Source organism: Equus quagga, chromosome 12 (assembly GCF_021613505.1).
Source record: "Equus quagga isolate Etosha38 chromosome 12, UCLA_HA_Equagga_1.0, whole genome shotgun sequence".
NCBI classification, from domain to species: domain Eukaryota; kingdom Metazoa; phylum Chordata; class Mammalia; order Perissodactyla; family Equidae; genus Equus; species Equus quagga.
The window spans coordinates 16,477,697-16,495,276 of NC_060278.1; the positions used below are offsets into that span (position 1 = coordinate 16,477,697).

The 17,580-nt window shown below is 36.8% G+C and overlaps 1 protein-coding gene across 2 annotated transcripts in view; it reads right to left on the reverse strand.

The window, feature by feature from the left end:
• STAM (signal transducing adaptor molecule) overlaps positions 1-17,580 on the reverse strand; it is a 75,380-nt gene that overhangs the window by 14,700 nt on the left and 43,100 nt on the right. For both annotated transcript variants that reach the window (XM_046679472.1, XM_046679470.1), the window contains 5 exons: positions 16,187-16,333; positions 11,461-11,551; positions 9,442-9,634; positions 8,120-8,214; positions 726-814 (listed from right to left, as the gene is read on the reverse strand). In XM_046679472.1, coding sequence (XP_046535428.1) covers positions 726-814; positions 8,120-8,214; positions 9,442-9,634; positions 11,461-11,551; positions 16,187-16,333 — 615 coding nt within the window. The remainder of the gene's footprint in view (positions 1-725; positions 815-8,119; positions 8,215-9,441; positions 9,635-11,460; positions 11,552-16,186; positions 16,334-17,580) is intronic.

Sequence of the window (17,580 nt, forward strand, 5' to 3'; positions counted from 1 at the left end):
AACATGTGGATAATTTTTGCTTTGTTTACAGAAAACTACACCCCATCTGAAATGATCTACTCTCAGAGAAATAAGACCACTAGTCTGACTCCACACGCACTTTCTTCTGTAACGCAATCGGCCAAACGGGACGTTCCCTGAGGCAGGGGGCCCCCTGGCTCTCAGTGCAGTCTTCTACAGTCCGCTCTCGAAGAGGACGCTGCAAACGTGCAGCTCTGGCTCCCCAAAGGAAGGCTACAAATCTGTAAATCCCTTCACATACTTTGAAGAGGACACCTCATTTTTCATCATAAGTTTAAAATATTATAAAGGATATAACTTCCAGAGCATTAAATAGTGACATTTTAAAAATAAAAGTCACACCTTCTTTTAAAATATATCCAACAAAAATCTCACTACAATAGTGTTTGTAATAGAAAAAAAACAACAAAAAACTGGGAATAACCTAAGCATCCAACAATAGAATAATTAAATCATGAAAAATCCACTCTGTGGGATATCAAGCAGGAATTTAAAATAATAAAGCACAACTATATGAACTGACATGGTAAGAATGGGACTAGAGAGGAAGTTTCAAGGAAACTTTGCTTTGTCTTTATTGTTAGAATTTTTCTAACAACAAAATGCACACATTAATCAAGTAACCGATTTTTTTAAAGAAGACAAGAAAAGTATTTCAACTTCAATGCCAAGCAGGAGCTGCTCTCTTGGAGGAAATCACTTACTTCATCAATAAAGGCTTGCTCCGGCTCGGGCTCTATTGTTTCCACCTGAACATCATCGCTAAATTGTACCGTCTTTTTCTCCGTTTTAACTGTAAAACAGGTAACGTTTATCTTTTCCTTATAATAAATTTAAAATTCTATTTTAAAGCACTTTAAGTTTCAAGAGAAAATTTGGGTTTTTCTTATATTCCCTTCAAGCTGAGAGACTCTATGTAAAGAATAATTAGGTGCAGATTTAGGCAATAATGACAGAACATTACTTTATGAACTCTGTCAAGATTTCTTAAGTGTCTCTTCTCAAGATTTTACATTTCCCATAAAAGATATTTCACTAAAAATGAGAGGCATATTTCTGAAACAAAGATTAATCACCTACTATATGTGAGAATTTAGTAAATTAGTGGACAAAAAGCAAAGTTTTACAATCGATAAATGAACTCTGCAATTGAAAATAAATCCTTTTTAAATTACCAGTTTTTTCAAAGAAAAGTCTCGTTTGATAGACTGTGCTATTACAACGTAATGAATTAGAAAGTTAGCTATATGGTCTCCAGCACACCACTCAAACTTTTTATCAACAGAACAACATCCAGGGCAGTGGAGAACTTTACAAGTAGCCTTGTCAGGGATCTGAATTCTCCACTAAACTGTAAAATTTTGCTTTTTAGTTATGTTATTCTTCACAATGAAAAAGCAGTTATTAAGGGATCTGCCAACCACAGACCAGAAGCACATATTTCTCTTGCTCAACAAAGCAATCTTTAAAAAACATTCAATATAACTAGTAACTCAAATTATATAACTAGTAACTCAAATTAACTAGTAAATATAAGGTTGTGATTAACATAGCAATTAATCTTCTCCAAAATAATAATGGAGAGGCACACAGAGCTTTAAAGGAATGAATTTCCTTTCTGGATTCTTCATCCTTGTATCAATGTGGCCAATCAGTATTCATAAAAATATTAAGAATAAACATGGAAAGGGGGATGGGAAGGGGACAGAATTAAGGAAGGGAAATAACATTTACTAAACTATTAAATCTGCTTAATGGAATATCACATTTCCCCTAATGAATCTTCAATAGAATCCTGTAAGATATGCCCTTTTTTTTTTTTTTTGGCTGAGGAAGAGTCACCCTGAGCTAACATCTGGTGCCAATCTTCCTTTATTTTGTATATGAGCCAGCTCGACAGTGTGGCCACTGATGAGTGGCGTAGGTCTGCACCTGGGAACCGCACCCAGGCCACCAAAGTAGAGCGTGCCAAACTTAACCACTAGGCCACTGGGCCTGGCTCGAGATACGCCCATTTTATAAAGGAGGTTAACAGTGGCTTAAAAAGATTATAAACTCTTGCATGGGAGAAAACTAACAGACAGCAAAGCCTGGATTTGAAAGCCACTCTGTCTAGCTCTACTAGCCCACACTACTAGAATCTGGCCTGTGATTTTACCCTGAGAACAAGAAGTCCTAATGCTTCCATATTCTGTGTTGTGTGCTTCTGTATAAAATGGAAATAGTTTAATTTCCAACATAAGGAACATATTTATCCCATTCAAGTCACCATAAAGCAAAATTCTACATACAAAAAGTTTCAGTTGATTTTATTTTCTCATGGGGGAAAAAGAGACACCTGCTATAGATACTTTGGCGTTTTATACCTTGAGCTTTTAACAAGTAGAAATCTAGGATGGGACTGCATTGGCTGCTACACGTAAGAGAACACAGGGTAGACTTCAGATCCTAAGAGCTGACCATGCACAAGTTTGCAGTGCTTCTTCTCATAGAGAAATACTAATACTATTAGTATTAGAAAGAGAGAATACTAACACTAATACTATATATGCATCTATGTGCGTGTGTGTATATACACATATAAAATATTATTTATATATATATATAAAAGATACAGTGCTTTCACAGTATCTTACTGCATCTACAAAACAAAAACAAGCTAAGCAGGGCAGGTACTTCTACTTCACACACTGAGTGAAGTGGACTTCTGTTTCGTCTTAAAGAATGATGCCATGAGGATCATGATAGCACTTGTCTTCCAAGCTTGAGAACTCTAACTCCGTTACATAAGCTCTGACGCTCCTGTTTCTCTTTTACGTGGTACAGGGTGAAACACATGAGAAGAGCTAGAATACTCATTTACAGAGCATTGCTATATGATGAGAAAAAAGATGAGATGGTTACATGATCTACATGAGATCTTGGGTCTCATCTTCAACAGAAGTCCAAGAAAATTCTCTCCTTTCCACCAGCTGATTCAGGAAAAAAATCCAATACTCCCCCCGCAAAAAAAACCCAAAGAAACACTACCATCAGCCAAGGTTAAAAGTTGGCACACTACGCAGTGCCACGTAAACAAATTTCTATAACATGTTTTTTTTAAGTTCTAACAAAAAAGAACTCTATTAAACGAACGGGTATCAGGAATCTGTCTCTATAAAAGTGACACAAGACAACCAGGCAATAACTATGAGAGGGCATTGTTTTAGCAGAGATCTGTAAGGTCTGGTTTGTTGTTAAAGCCTTCTTTGAAAGAGAATTTTCTTCTGTTTTTAAAAAAGAGTATCTTATCATTAACATACACACACATAACATTTATTGTATAAATATTTATATAGTTTGTATTCTGGATAATATTCAGTACTGGGTGCTGTTGAAAATAAAAAGATATAAAACACAAATACCTTTTTCTTAAAATTCTTGTAAACTAAAAAAGATCTAAGCATCTTGTGGTTTATAAGTTTCTTTGATTCCTTCTACCTGACGTTATAGAAAGATGAGATGAGATGAGAAATTTTGCCAGATAACCATAGCTTACCAACTTATATACAAAAACTCTTAAAATTCTAAACATTTCAATTGCTAATAGAAATCTTTCTAGACCAGAACATAGTTCTGTTTTCTTAAATAGAGGGAGATTATGACAATCTTGATGACTCAAGTTCATCATTATGAAGATGCATTAAAATGCATTATTACGTATAAATATAGTGAATTGTCTACAAATGTTTTGATAAGCTCCTGGAAATTACATCTCTTGCAAGCAGTATGCCTGCCAGTAATATCACTTTCCCTCTTTGGCCCACTCTAGTTTATTTCTCCTGGTCAGCAAAGGTTTGGAAATCAAACAAAACACTGTTTATATGCTTAGTTACGACACCTTCTGTATATCTTACATGAGGACTTAGGAAATCCATTATGCTGTTCAGAGGCCAATGCTTCCAAGTTTGGGGCTAGACACTAAAGAAATGGTTTCAAGGGGCTGGCCTCATGGTCAAGTGGTTAAAGTTTCACACGCTCTACTTCCATGGCCCAGGGTTCGCAGGTTCAGATCCAAGGTGTGGACCTACTCCACTCATCAGCCAGGCTGTGGAGGCATCCCATATACAAAATAGAGGAAGATTGGCACAGGTGTTAGCTCAGGGCCAATCTTCCTCAAGCAGAAAAAAACAAATTCTCTTTGAGGTTACACTTCATTTGTTATACTTTTATCAGCTGATGATGGAGTGACATCAGCAACATGGCCGAGGCAGCTGTTCCCTTTGTCTCTTCCCCTGTTGAACTACAACTAAATGGACATTCACTGACCAATGGAGGAAGCCCACCCAGCACTACAGGACACCTGAGAGACACAGACAACTGGTACACCTGAGGGTGGATGGACTGGCGCCTAGGAAGTGGCAGAGATAGGTGAGCCCGCCCTGCTCTCCCCTGGTAGCCCTATGCATGCACATGAATGCTTTCCAGCCTGGCGCAAGTGCCCCAAAAGTGGGAACACACACCAGGGTGACCATAGGAAGTGGTACCCGTTGGCCTGAGCTCATGATCGCTCTCCCAGCGAGGAGAGGGAGCCCACCATATCCCTGTGCCACCAAGGAGCAGCCCTAGCTCAGTCTGATGAGGAAGCCCCACCTACCAAACACAGCGGCCCCACAGACTGTAAACAGAGACCGCAACTGATCAACACACTGGGGCAAGCACACCCCAGGCCCAAGCAAGCACTCATAGTGCTGCTGAGCCCCAAAAGACGGAACGTGTCCCAAGAAGCTGTGGGTAAAGGTAGCAGCAGCTTTGAGCCCACCTGGTTCACTTTCCTGGCAGGGATAGGGAACCCATTGTGCCCCTGTGTGGCCAAGGAACAGCCCTAGCTCAGGTCCCAGGAAGGAAGCCCCACCTGCCAAGCACAGCAGTCTGAAACCTCAAGCAGAGATGGCAGCAGATCTACATGCTGGGGCAAACACAGCCCAGGCCCACACACGCTCATAGTGCAGCTGAGCCTCCAAAGAGGGAATGTGTCCGAGCAGCTGTGGGAAGAGGCACAGCAGCTTTGAGCTGGCTTGGTTCACCTTCCTGGTGGGGAGGGAGAGCCCATAGTGCCACTGAGGTGCCAAGGAGTGGCCCTAGCCCAGAGTGGAGGCCCCGCCTGCCAAGCACAGCAGCCCCATGGACCTCAAGCAGAGACTGCAGCAGATCCACAGCCGGGGCAAACATAGCCCAGGACTGTGCACAAGTGCTCGTAGTGCTGCTGAGCCCCGCAAGAGGGACATGTCCTGGGTGGCTGTGGGAAGAGGCAGGGGTAGCTTTGAGCCTGCTGGTGATCACTTTCCTGGCAGGGAGGGGGAGCCCATAGTGGCCCTAGCTCAGTCCAGAAAGGAAGCCCCACCTACCAAGGACAGTCAACACAAGCATCTGAAAGCACCTCAGGCTGGGGCAAGCACTCAAGACCCTACAGCTTCCAGCAGACAGGGTGGGGCCAGAAACTCTGTTCCTGCTTCCCCCAGGGGTAAAAGGTAGAATCTGTGTCCTAAGAATACCACAAATGCCCCGACAGGAGATTAACTCGTCAAGCACCATGAGAAACTGCAACAGCAATTCAGGCCAGAACGAAAACGACAATTCTCCAAAAACCAACACTGAAGACACAGAAATTTACGACCTAAATGACAGAGAATTCAAAATAGCCGTCATAAGGAAACTCAACGACTTACAAGAAAACACAGAAGGACGAGCCAAGAAGCTCAGCAATAAAATGAATCTCTTCACCAAAGAGACTGAAACTATAAAAAAAAAAATCAAGCAAAAATTTTGGATATGAAAAACACAATTAATGAGATAAAAAATAACCTAGAATCATTAAGAAATATAACTGGTCTTATGGAAGAAAGAATTAGTCTTTTGGAGGATAAAAATGTAGAAATTTTACAGGTGGAGGAGACAGAACTAAGATTTTTAAAAAATGAAGGAATTCTTTGAGAAATATCCAACTCAATTAGGAAAAGCAACATCAGGATTATAGGTATTCCAGAGGGAGAAGGGGGGGAGAAAGTAGCAGAGAGGTTTATTCAAAGAAATAATTGCTGAGAACTTCCCAAACCTGGGGATGGTTCCGGATTTACAAGTAAATGAAGCTAACAGAATGCCCAACTTCACCAATGCTAAAAGACTTTCTCCAAGGAATATAACAGTAAAAATGGCAAAAGTTAATGACAAAGAAAAAATATTAGGAGCAGCAAGGCACAAGAAAATAACCTACAAAGGAACCACTATCAGGCTTTCAGTGGATTTCTTGGCAGAAACCCTACAGGTTAGGAAAGAATGGAATGATATATTCAAAATACTGAAGGACAAAAACTTTCAGCCAAGAATATTCTATCCAGCAAAATTTTCCTTCAGATACGATGGAGAAATAAAAGCTTTCCCAGATAAACAAAAGCGGAGAGAGTTCATCGCCACCAGATCTCCCCTACAAGAAACAGAGATGTCCTCACCCCAGCAACAAAAAGGCAAAAGTCTATGAAGCCTGAGCAAGGAGATAAATAGACAGACTTGATCAGAAACCTGCAGCTCTCTACCAGAACAGGGAGGCAAAGACTCAATTACAACTTAAAAGAGAAAGGGAAAGAAAGCATCAAAAGTAATGATAAACACTTCAACTTAGTTACAAACTCACAAAATTAAAAACAGAACAATTTGTAAAAGCAATCATTCAGAAGGGGAGAGGAAAGGGAAGGACCCTGCTTAGGTTAACGGAGATGAGACGCTATGAGGAAATGGACTATCTCATCTCCAATACCTTTCACACAATCCTCATGGTAATCACTAAACAAAAAGTCAGAGCAGAGGCACAATTCACAAAAAGAGAGAAAACTGAGGGATGCCCCTCAGAAAAGCACCAAAATGAAATGGCAGTCAGAAATACAAAGGAAGAGAAACAATGGAAACATAGAACAACCAGAAAACAAGAGATAAAATGGCAGCATTAAGCCCTCATATATCAATAATCACTCTAAATGTAAATGGATTGAATTCTCTGATCAAAACACAGAGAGTAGCTGGATGGATTAAAAAACAAGACCCAACAATATGCTGCCTCCAGGAAACATACCTCAGCTCCAAAAACAAACATAGGCTCAGTGTGAAGGGATGGAAGACAATACTCCAAGCTAATGGCCAACAAAAGAAAGAACGTGTTGTCATACTTCTATCAGACAAAGCAGACTTCAAGTTAAAAAGGACAATGAAGGACAGAGGGGCAGTATATAATGATAAAAGGACACTCCACTAAGAGGACATAACACTTATTAAAATATATGTGTGTAACACAGGGGCACCAAAGTACATAAAGCAATTATTAATAGACCTAAAGGGAGAAATTAACAGCAACACAATAATAGTAGGGGACCTCAAGACCTCACTTACATCAATGGACAGATCATCCAGACAAAAAGTCAAGAAGGAAATAGTAGATTTAAATGAAACACTTGATCAGATGGTCTTAATAGATATACAGAGAGCATTCCATCCAAAAACAGCAGAATACACATTCTTCTCAAGTGCACATGGATCATTCTCAAATATAGACCATATGTGGGGAAACAAGGCAAGCCTCAATAAATTTAAGAAGATTGAAATCATCCCAACCATCTTTTCTGACACCAATGCTATGAAGCTAGAAATCAATCACAAGAACAAAACTGGGAAAGTCAGAAATATGTGGAGACTAAACAAGATGCTATTGAACAACCATTGATCACTGAAGAAATCAACCGATGATAATGAAAATATATAATGCATAAACTCCAGAACACTTCTTAATCTGCATTTTTACAATGATACACATACACACATACATATATATCGCTCTCTTTTTTTAACGAAAAGTCCATAGTCTGTCTAAAAATAATCTTGGTAGACAGATGATTTCAATTCTTAGATAATTAGATGATTTCTGGTAAATAATCTACTGACCAAAGAGCAGCAATTTTACCTTGGAGGCACTGACATCTGAGAATCCCTGCTCCAGAAAGGTGAATTTACTCAACTTTCATTAAAAGAGGATTATGGATTATCATCCACTGACAGATTAGAAAATACTTACTCATTTCTGGTTCAGCAGTGAGATCAGCAGTCACAAAATTAGAGGGAAATAACCCCATGCCTTGATGGGTTTCACCTTTCCACCAGTTGGGATCACTATGAGGAACAAAAAAGAACGCTTTCCTATAATAGATTATTTCTATAAATCTTTACCTTTTACAGTGTTTAACTTACATTATTACCAGATTTGAATCCCACAACAGATCCATAAAGGAGGAAAAAAATGTATTGTTATTACAAATAAGAGGTGAGGCCTTGGAGAAGATAAGCTATTAAACACAGAGTCCTTTAGCTTTTGGAAGCCTGGTGAACACTCTGAGGATCTAATATATGGCTCTGAACTCTCTCCCAGAAAAAGGGGTCCCCACACTTAAAAACAGTCAACCTCAGGTGGTCCATGGACTCCAGTCTAAGAATCCTTTGTAATAAGTACATAGTAGACTCTTAATTCACATCTCCATTCCTAAATCAGTGCTCTTTCTAGCACATATCAGCAAATTTTCCCCGCACAGGAGAACACATATTACAGATGACACCATTTATAGCATAAAACGTTCACAAGAACACACTCTCAGGTGTACACCCATGTTCACCACTGTATCCTCAGTGCCTAGGACCAGGAAAGCTAGCAAGCTCTCAATAAACATTTCCTAAATGAATGACCAACGTTTTGTGCAATTTCCAACTAACCAACTCAAACTTTACTGCATTTTCTTCCACTCAAGAAAATATATTAGACTATAACTGAGATACTATAGAAATAATCTTAAATCTATTTGAATTATTTTTTAAAACCACTTACAAATTTCAGTACTTCTTTATCAAGTAAACATAAAGCTACATAGTAAAAAAAACCAATGCACTGTATCACCTCCCCTATGATTAGTTTGTAAAGGTATATAATTCCATGTAAAATGAATTTGTTCCACACAGATATACTATTCTCTGTAAATAAATAAATTCAATATATTATGTGTTTCTTACAAATTCCATAAATACACAGACGTATTCAGCATATTTTCTAAAATCTTAACTTTTTTACTAATTTAACAACATATATTATTAGATGAAACCAAAAATAAATAAACTAGGCCTCCAAAACAAATAAAAACTAAATAATAGATAAAAAGGAATTAAACTACAAAATAAGAATCTAGACAGTACGACACAAGCAAAGCACCCAAGTGTAATACAGAGAATATATCTGTGCCAATATTTTTTTTTATTACATTTGGTAAAGGCATTCAACAGGAATAACATGAAACACAAAAGTAGTAAGTTATATATTTTCATAAGAATGTTTAATTTAATAGTAAGCATCACCTGTCATCAAGAATGGTAATAATTTCTCCAGCTTTAAAAGTAAGTTCATTATCTTCAGCAGCTTCAAAGTCATATATGGCACGAACTTTTCGGCCTTCGTGGTGGTGATTAGTTAAGAGATTGGATGTGCTCGGATACAGGCTGGACACGGTGGTTGACTGCTGCCTTTGTTCCTTCAGGGACAACTCAATAGCTGGAAAATAATGGGTTCAAAAGAACAAAACTGTTAATATATCCAATAATCCAAAGGAGTAGAAAAAGATATCTGAAGGTGTTCTTCTTTCAACAGCATAGCTGGACTAGGACATACCCTATACTGAACAAAAACCATTTCATCAATTCTATTCATTCATTCACAACTGAAAGTTTAAAAAATAAATAAACACAAAAACTGAACAGCATGACGACTATTTTTACTCAATGGATACAACAAATTATTCCAGATAATAAAACGATATAAACTCTTAGATCCATTTTTTAAAATTTAGCTGCAGATATTTTATATTTTCTTTCACATTTTCAATGTATTTCTATAGCTTCAGTTTGCAAAATAATCATCAAAATCATCTGGGAAGTCAAGAATCTCCAGCCTCTTACTAAATCAGAGCCTCAAAGGCAGCATCTGTATTTTATTGCTCCAAAGGTAACTCTTACATACTCAAAGAACTGAAATGTGGAAATAACCACAGTAAAGTGCCTCCTAACAGAATCCCCAAAACAGATTTCAAATATGTCTCCTCTATCTCCTCCCCCAGTGCAGGCCATCACATGTGTCACTCAGGTTTGGCAATGTAATCTTAACAGACTGATTTACCCTGCTTTCAACTCAACTTGTAACCTCTTTTTCCTTTCCACCTCTGTTCCAGATCGATAAAACCTAATGGGAAAACAAAACTTTAAAACTCTCGTAAGAAAATACAGGAAAATATCTTTTAGCATCTAAGGATAGGGGAAAATATCTTAAGACATAAAAAAGCAAAATTCATAACAGAAAAGCAAAAATTTTGATATCAAAATGTAAAACTTCTGTTTAATAAAATACACCATTATCAAAGTTAAAGTATAAGCCAAAAACCAAAAGCACATATCTACAAGAGATATAACAGGCAAAAGATTAACATCCGAAATAAAGACTTTCTACATATTATTTTTTCTTTAAAAAAACGACAGTAGAAAAAGAAAGACAATCAGAACGGCTAATAAATGTACAAAAACAGATTAAACCTCACTAGTAATATAGGAAATAAAAGTTAAAATAATTGGACATCATTTTGAACCTATCAGATTCACAAAAAAATAAACTCTGAAAATAACCAAATGTTGTCTAGAGATTAAAAATAATAATAATAAGAGCTTTCCTACATTGCTGATGGAAGAGGAAATAATACAACTATTTAGCAAAGTTAAAGAGGTACCTACCCCATGAGTCAACAATACCACTGTTAGTCACACAAAATAGTCACACACACATATATATATACACGTACACACATACAAGAAAACACATACAACAATACTCAATGCAGCATACTTGTTAGAGTAAAAAAAAAAAATTAGAAAACCCCAATGTCCATCAGTGGGAGGATAGATAAATTACAGCATATATTTATTATTAGTGCATGGGAATATTATACAGCAGTTAAAACAAACTTGATTTATGTGTCTCATTATCAATAGATCTCAAACATACTGCTGCGCAAAAAAACCAAGTTGTAGATGGCACCTGGAGTATACCATTTACGAAAAAAGACTCTGTTGGACACAAAAGTATTTGGTTTTGTTTATGGATATACAGTATAGATAGTATAGTAAAAATATTATAAAACCATAGACTGAAAGGACACATATGATAGTAGCTGCCTTGGAAGAGGAGAGGAAAGAAATCAAACTGCGGAGGGGAAAGAAGTAGAGTTCAGCTTTAGCTATGAAGTCCTATTCTTTTATTTTTAAATATCTCAAGGATAAAAATATTAAGTAACAGACTTTTATCTTCTCACCATCAGGGACTTAAAAACGTACCTTTTGCTAAATCTTCTTCTTCTTTTTTGTTAGCCACAGCACCAGGATCCTTGGCTACCAGAGCTGGGCTTGCTTTCGCTTGTTCTGCAGCCTAACAGAAAAAAAGGAACACATCATCTGAGGGTTGTTCTCAATCTTCCTACCCACCTAATCTAAGAACTTGCAAGACTTTCTCATCAATCGACCACAGACTTTGGAAAAAGAAAGAAATTCAAACTGGAGCAGCCTCCACTTTGAAAGGAGGAGAAGAGTTAGAACTGGAGAAGACAGACTGAGAGTAACTGCATGACAGGGCCGGCAGCCTAACCACACTCTCAGATTTGTGCAAAGCAGTTCAACTAAAAGCAGACAGGATGCAAACAAGAGAAGAAAAACCAGAGGAGATTTAAAAACTTTTAGAAAAATTCTAAAACCAGAAAAGGAGTTGAGAGAGGGAAAGAGATGACTATTTTAAAAACAAATAGTTTTTGAAAGCTTAAAGTATCTATTCAAGAGTTATACTTTATTGCTTCCTTGCAGATCAAAAGTCAGGATGTTATCTTTAGGAACCTAGATTTATATCTAATAATATAAATGCTCATAAGACTAGACTATTTTGTAAACCAAAATACAAGTCGTTAACTCTGACAATATATTACTGTCCAGCTTAAACATATTTTGTAAATAAGGTAGTATATAAGTAAATAAATACATAAACTGATTCACGCTTACGGAATTACAAGCTTCTAGGCCTCTTAGTTTCCCCATGGCAATCAAGGCAAATCAGACTCCAGCCTATCTAACCAGCCTCATTTTTCAATCATTCTATCAGTTACCACATATGTATATATACTGGTACTTTCCCACCTCTGACACACGTTTGCTTCTACTTATAATGTCCTCCTCTCGGGCTCCTTTTGCTCCATCCACATTTTCTCCTATTAAGTTTCAACTCACTAGTCAGTAAACAGCTAAAGCACCACTTTCTCAAGGAAACATTCCTAAATCCCTTAATTAAGCATTCCTTCTTCTGTGTTCCTCTCCTAACACTTTCAAACAAGGTTCTATGAAATGGGTTGGTAAGAATGCAAGTTGCAGAGTCAGGAAAACATGGGTTCAAATCCAAGATCCACCACTTTCTAATGTATAACCTTGGGTACGTTAACCTCTGTGCACCTCAAGTTCCTCAGCTACAAATGAGAATGAGAGCACCTACACATCATACAGTATATCGAGAGGATTAAATTAACACATGTAGCTTCCAAAGTCAGACAGGAAGGGGGTCATTCAGGGTTTAAAACAAAAAGCATAACATTGTCTCCTGGGATTTACAATGTATATAGAGGTAAGGTATGTCATACATGTGACAACTACAGCATAAAGGGTGCTGAAGCAGGGAGTCAAGAAACCACATACAGCTGCAAGCTTTCTACACTGGCATGAAATAATACAACATTAACTCAAAACAGATAGTGAAAAGTTACAAATGGATACTGTAATTCCAGAGCAACCAGTAAAAAAAAACCATAATTCTAAAAAATATTCTAATTACCACATGTTCAGCACTTAGAACAGTGCCTGGCACATAAAGGCAAGCAATAAATCTCAGCTTCTATTATAATTATCTGCTTACACATCTGTCTCCACAACCAGACTATATGCTCCTTGAGGGTATTTGAGCCTAAATATTACAAGCAATCAAAAAATGATTGTTGAGCAAATTAAAGGCAAAATGTTCAACATCATAGTAAAATACAGTTCTATATTCTTCACTTAGTATATTTTAAATTGTCAAACAAATGCACAAGGCATTTATTTTTAGAAAAGCTGATTAGAGAAAAGCTGTTTGTAGTTCACGGAATAGATCTTTAACCACCCTCAACTCTGATCCCCCTCTAGTTGTAATCTTCTTTAGACAATGTTTCAATCATCATGCACCTCTGAAAATTGAAGGCATGTTTGGTCAGAGGTAACCTTTTTCTTTACATATGAAATTTTCTTCATAACTTGCTGAATTTCACAAAATAGACATATTGATCTTTTGTGGTCTGTGAAGGAATCTCTACCAGTCAAGAAGGAAGTACAGAAACAAGCTATATTCAGCCCTACATTCCCGCACTGCACACTTTTCAAAGTTCTTTCTATTATCAGGTTCCAAGTGTGGCAATGACACTTGCCTTATTAGCGAGTCAAATACAGCAGCAGTGCTAACGTTACTTTTCTCTCTCTGTCTAAAGTTAGTACCAAAGGAAGCACAGCAGCACAAGTTGGTGACTAATGTATGACTTCTCTTCATATTTTTATATTATTTGCTTCCGTACTTGAATGAAAAAATATACTTAAAAGATCCTTATATTTTCAGAGGCTTTTGTTAAGTATGCTAACAAAGACCTAGACTGATGAAAATGTAGTCATGACTAAAGCAACTAAGTGACTTTAAAATCTAGAGGGACTTCTGCAGTTGATCCTAGATGATGCGTTTTTTCATTAAACTTGAAGCTCTTTACAAACACAGTTTTCAATGATAAGCTTTTCAGAAACTACTATAAAAATAATCACCATTCCAGCTCATCATATTTTACTTTACATGCGTTTTATATATTTCTTGTGGCTGAAAGATAGCAACTATAACAAAATTAGGTATCACATATTTTACAACAGCTAGCTGAAAGGAAGAGAAGCAACTCAACTTTACTGTTGCTGATCTATGTCCTGAATCTTTTGAACAGGACAGTAACATAACTTCTATGCCAATCAAGCAACAAATGCCCTTGCCACGTGTTCGCTCCACTTCTTGTCCTTGGAAGCCTAGTCTGGACAGACACATATCCACTAACCTCTCTATCACACGAAGCAGGATCATGTAGTGGAAAGAACACTGAACTGAGAGTCAGCAGGCCTGTGTTCTAGTTCCAGCTCTGTCACTACTAGCTGTGGCCCTGGGCAAGTCACTTAACCATTCTGCGTCCCTCAGTTTCCTCATCTGTAAAATGAGGGGATTAGATTAGAGAATCCCTAAAGTTGTTCCCACAATTATCTGAGATTCTAGGTTAACTGAACAAAGCTACGTGTCAGATCATTAATTCTTCTTCCTCCTCTTATAGGAATAAGTCCCTTTGTGGACTGAAATGCAGTTTTCACTTGCACTGAAAGCCGTACTCAAGAGCAGTGCTTCTCAAACTTTAATGTGCATCCAGAATCAGCCAGGATCTTGTTAAAATGGAGATGATGAATCCATAGGTCTGGAGTGGCACCTGAGATGCTGCATTTCTAACAAGCTTCTTAGGTGGTGGTGATGATGGTCAACGAACCACAATTTAAGTAACAAGCTTTAGAATAGGTTCTCAGAGTATAGAAACTGCAATTCCACTAAGCATCTACACTCTTTGGTTCTCTGATAATTAAACATTGTTTCTGTTGTCAAGGAAATTATTATAAAATATCTTGGATCATTCTGCATAAAATTATTCCTTAATTATACAGATTCTAGAAATTATTCTGAGAGTAGTAAAAGCCAGCTATCAATTATGAATGAATATTTCTCAAAAACATAATGTTTTTTTCCTCCCCAAATCCCCCAGTACATAGTTGTATATTCTAGTTGTGGGTCCTTCTAGTTGTGGCATGTGGGACGCCACCTCAACATGGCCCAATGAGTGGTGCCATGTCCGTGCCCAGGATCCACACCCTGGGCCACTGAAGCAGAGCATGTGAACTTAATCATTCGGGGATGGGGCCGGCCCCTCAAAGACATAATTTATCATTGTAAAACTATATCAATTAAGAAGAAAAATATCCTTTCCTTCCTTCACCTCCCAAATATACTTCTGGGTCTTCACATGTCAAGAGTACTCAGATAAACTAGAAGTACCTTGGAAGAAAGTCTAGATAAGTCTGGATGAGTCACTACACGATTCCGTGGAGCGGTCAAAACCCTGAACTTGAGTCGTCCACAGCTGAGAGTTTTCTGCTTGTCCTTTCACACAACTCATCATATTCCACCCCGATCCATTCAGTAGGGAAAGGCAGTATGGGAAATTACTACACAGTTTAAGCCCCCTTGATGAGTTGGGCATGCTAAAGGTTACCCAGAATAGAAAAAGAATAAAAGAGATAACCTTGCATTTCTTCTATATGACATAAATTAGATATTTATCTCATTATATACATAATTTTTTTTGGAAAAGAGAAGTCAAGTCTTTCAATCAATCATATTTATTAGGAGGAAGGACAAAGACTTATGCACTAGTCAGCTCTTGTTAAGGGAAAAGATGTTTCACATGCTTCTCTTCCCCTTGACTCCCTTATATCTCCTTCCCATTTTTAATACAGGTATACGTAAATTTTATAATCAAAAGAACCTCTAAATTCATCCTTAAATTTTAAGAATATCCTGATTTTTGAGCTGTCATTCTTTGTAAGTAAATTATAGCATTAAGAGCATTTAACAAGATTGTCAGTATTACCTGACACAATAATGCAATTTTGTCTATATTATTAAAATTATATAAAAAATTTAAAAATTGCAAAATGTTACACTAATTCATTTATAGAGGAGAAACAGTGGGAAAGTAGAAGTTGGAACACATTAATATTCCACTATATTTTTTGGGCACCTTTGAATGTAAGATTATTAATAATAATTTCTCTGGAGTAGTAAAACCTGCCTGGGTTTGGAGGAAAAAAAAATTCAAATAAACATGGCTACTTTAGAGACACAAACTGTAGCCACAACTTTACAAAATACCTGAGAGCCGATAGCTGGAAACGTAACTCCTTGTTCCTTAAGGTTCTTAATCATTGCTGATATTAGACTAAGCTGTGGATCATTCTTAAATTCATCGGTCCATTCAACCATAAGAGCCTTTAATTTTTCACACACTTTAGGGTGACCCTAAAAAACAGAGAAAAATGTTAATTAAAAAGTACTAACTTCTTGGTTAATGATTTAATAAGGATAACTTAAATATAAAAATTATCAAGTGTTGTAGATTTCTTTCTGAATCACAAATAACCCCTCGCTATAGATGATACATAAGAAAATATAGTTGGTTACTAGAAACAAACTAATTGTATTTTCACACTATGAAAAACAAGAGAAGATACCATCATACACACCTCATATCAAATTAAAACAGATCAAATATGTAATAACTTATTTTGGAGGTCAGAAAGTCCTGACCAGAGTATTTTGCAACTAAGCAAGCTTTGTACATGAGGAAGACAAAGAAAAATAGTCTGTTTTACTTGGTTTTTCACAGGCCAATAAAAAAGTAAGTTGGAAAGAGAATAAATGGTATGGTTCCTTTATTCCTAATTCCTCACTTCTAACATGCGTGACTGTGTATTTTTCCCAAGTTGTTTAACTATCTGAGGCCTAATTTGAGGTCTATTCATGTTAATATTCCAGGAAACTTAATTTCTTCATAATAACATCTCCCCCTTAAGTATAAAACCAATACATTCACTGTAAAATAAAAAGAAGTCCTTTCTCGTATATGTAGCTGTTTGCTTTTCAAAACAGTTGTTCACACTATTAAATACCAGTTTCAGTACCTCATCTTCAATTAAATTATAGAAAACATGACATTACAAGCTCTTCATAAACAGTTGTACATTTTGATGGACATTCAAGACATTAAAAGGATGGTTATTAATTAGTAGAAAATACCTAAATATAACTGAATGAGGCAGAATCGGAAAAGAATTATCACATAATCACAATGCTTGAAAAGAAGTATAGAATTTTAAATTCTTATCTCATTTCTATACTGTTTTCTATTAAAACCTGGAAATACTCATTTTTTCCAAAAACTATGAGGCATTTTCCCTTTTATCACTTTAAAATTTTTTCTTGACATATAATTATCCTCCCTCAAAAAAGTGAGAAATAATTACCTTTAGAATGGACAGATTTTTACTGGGAAAACTCACATATTAATTAGTAACTTCAATTTTTAAAATTCCTTGAATTGCAGAATTTGAATTCTTTATTCTACATTTACTTAAGTAGACAGTATAGTATTAACATCCTGCAAAGGGCAGGTAGTGGCCTTATTCATGCCAAGGTGAAAACTCAACAGTGCCACATTTTCGCAGTATTTCTGAATAGTTCTATATCAGGAAAATACCTCTGTGGCT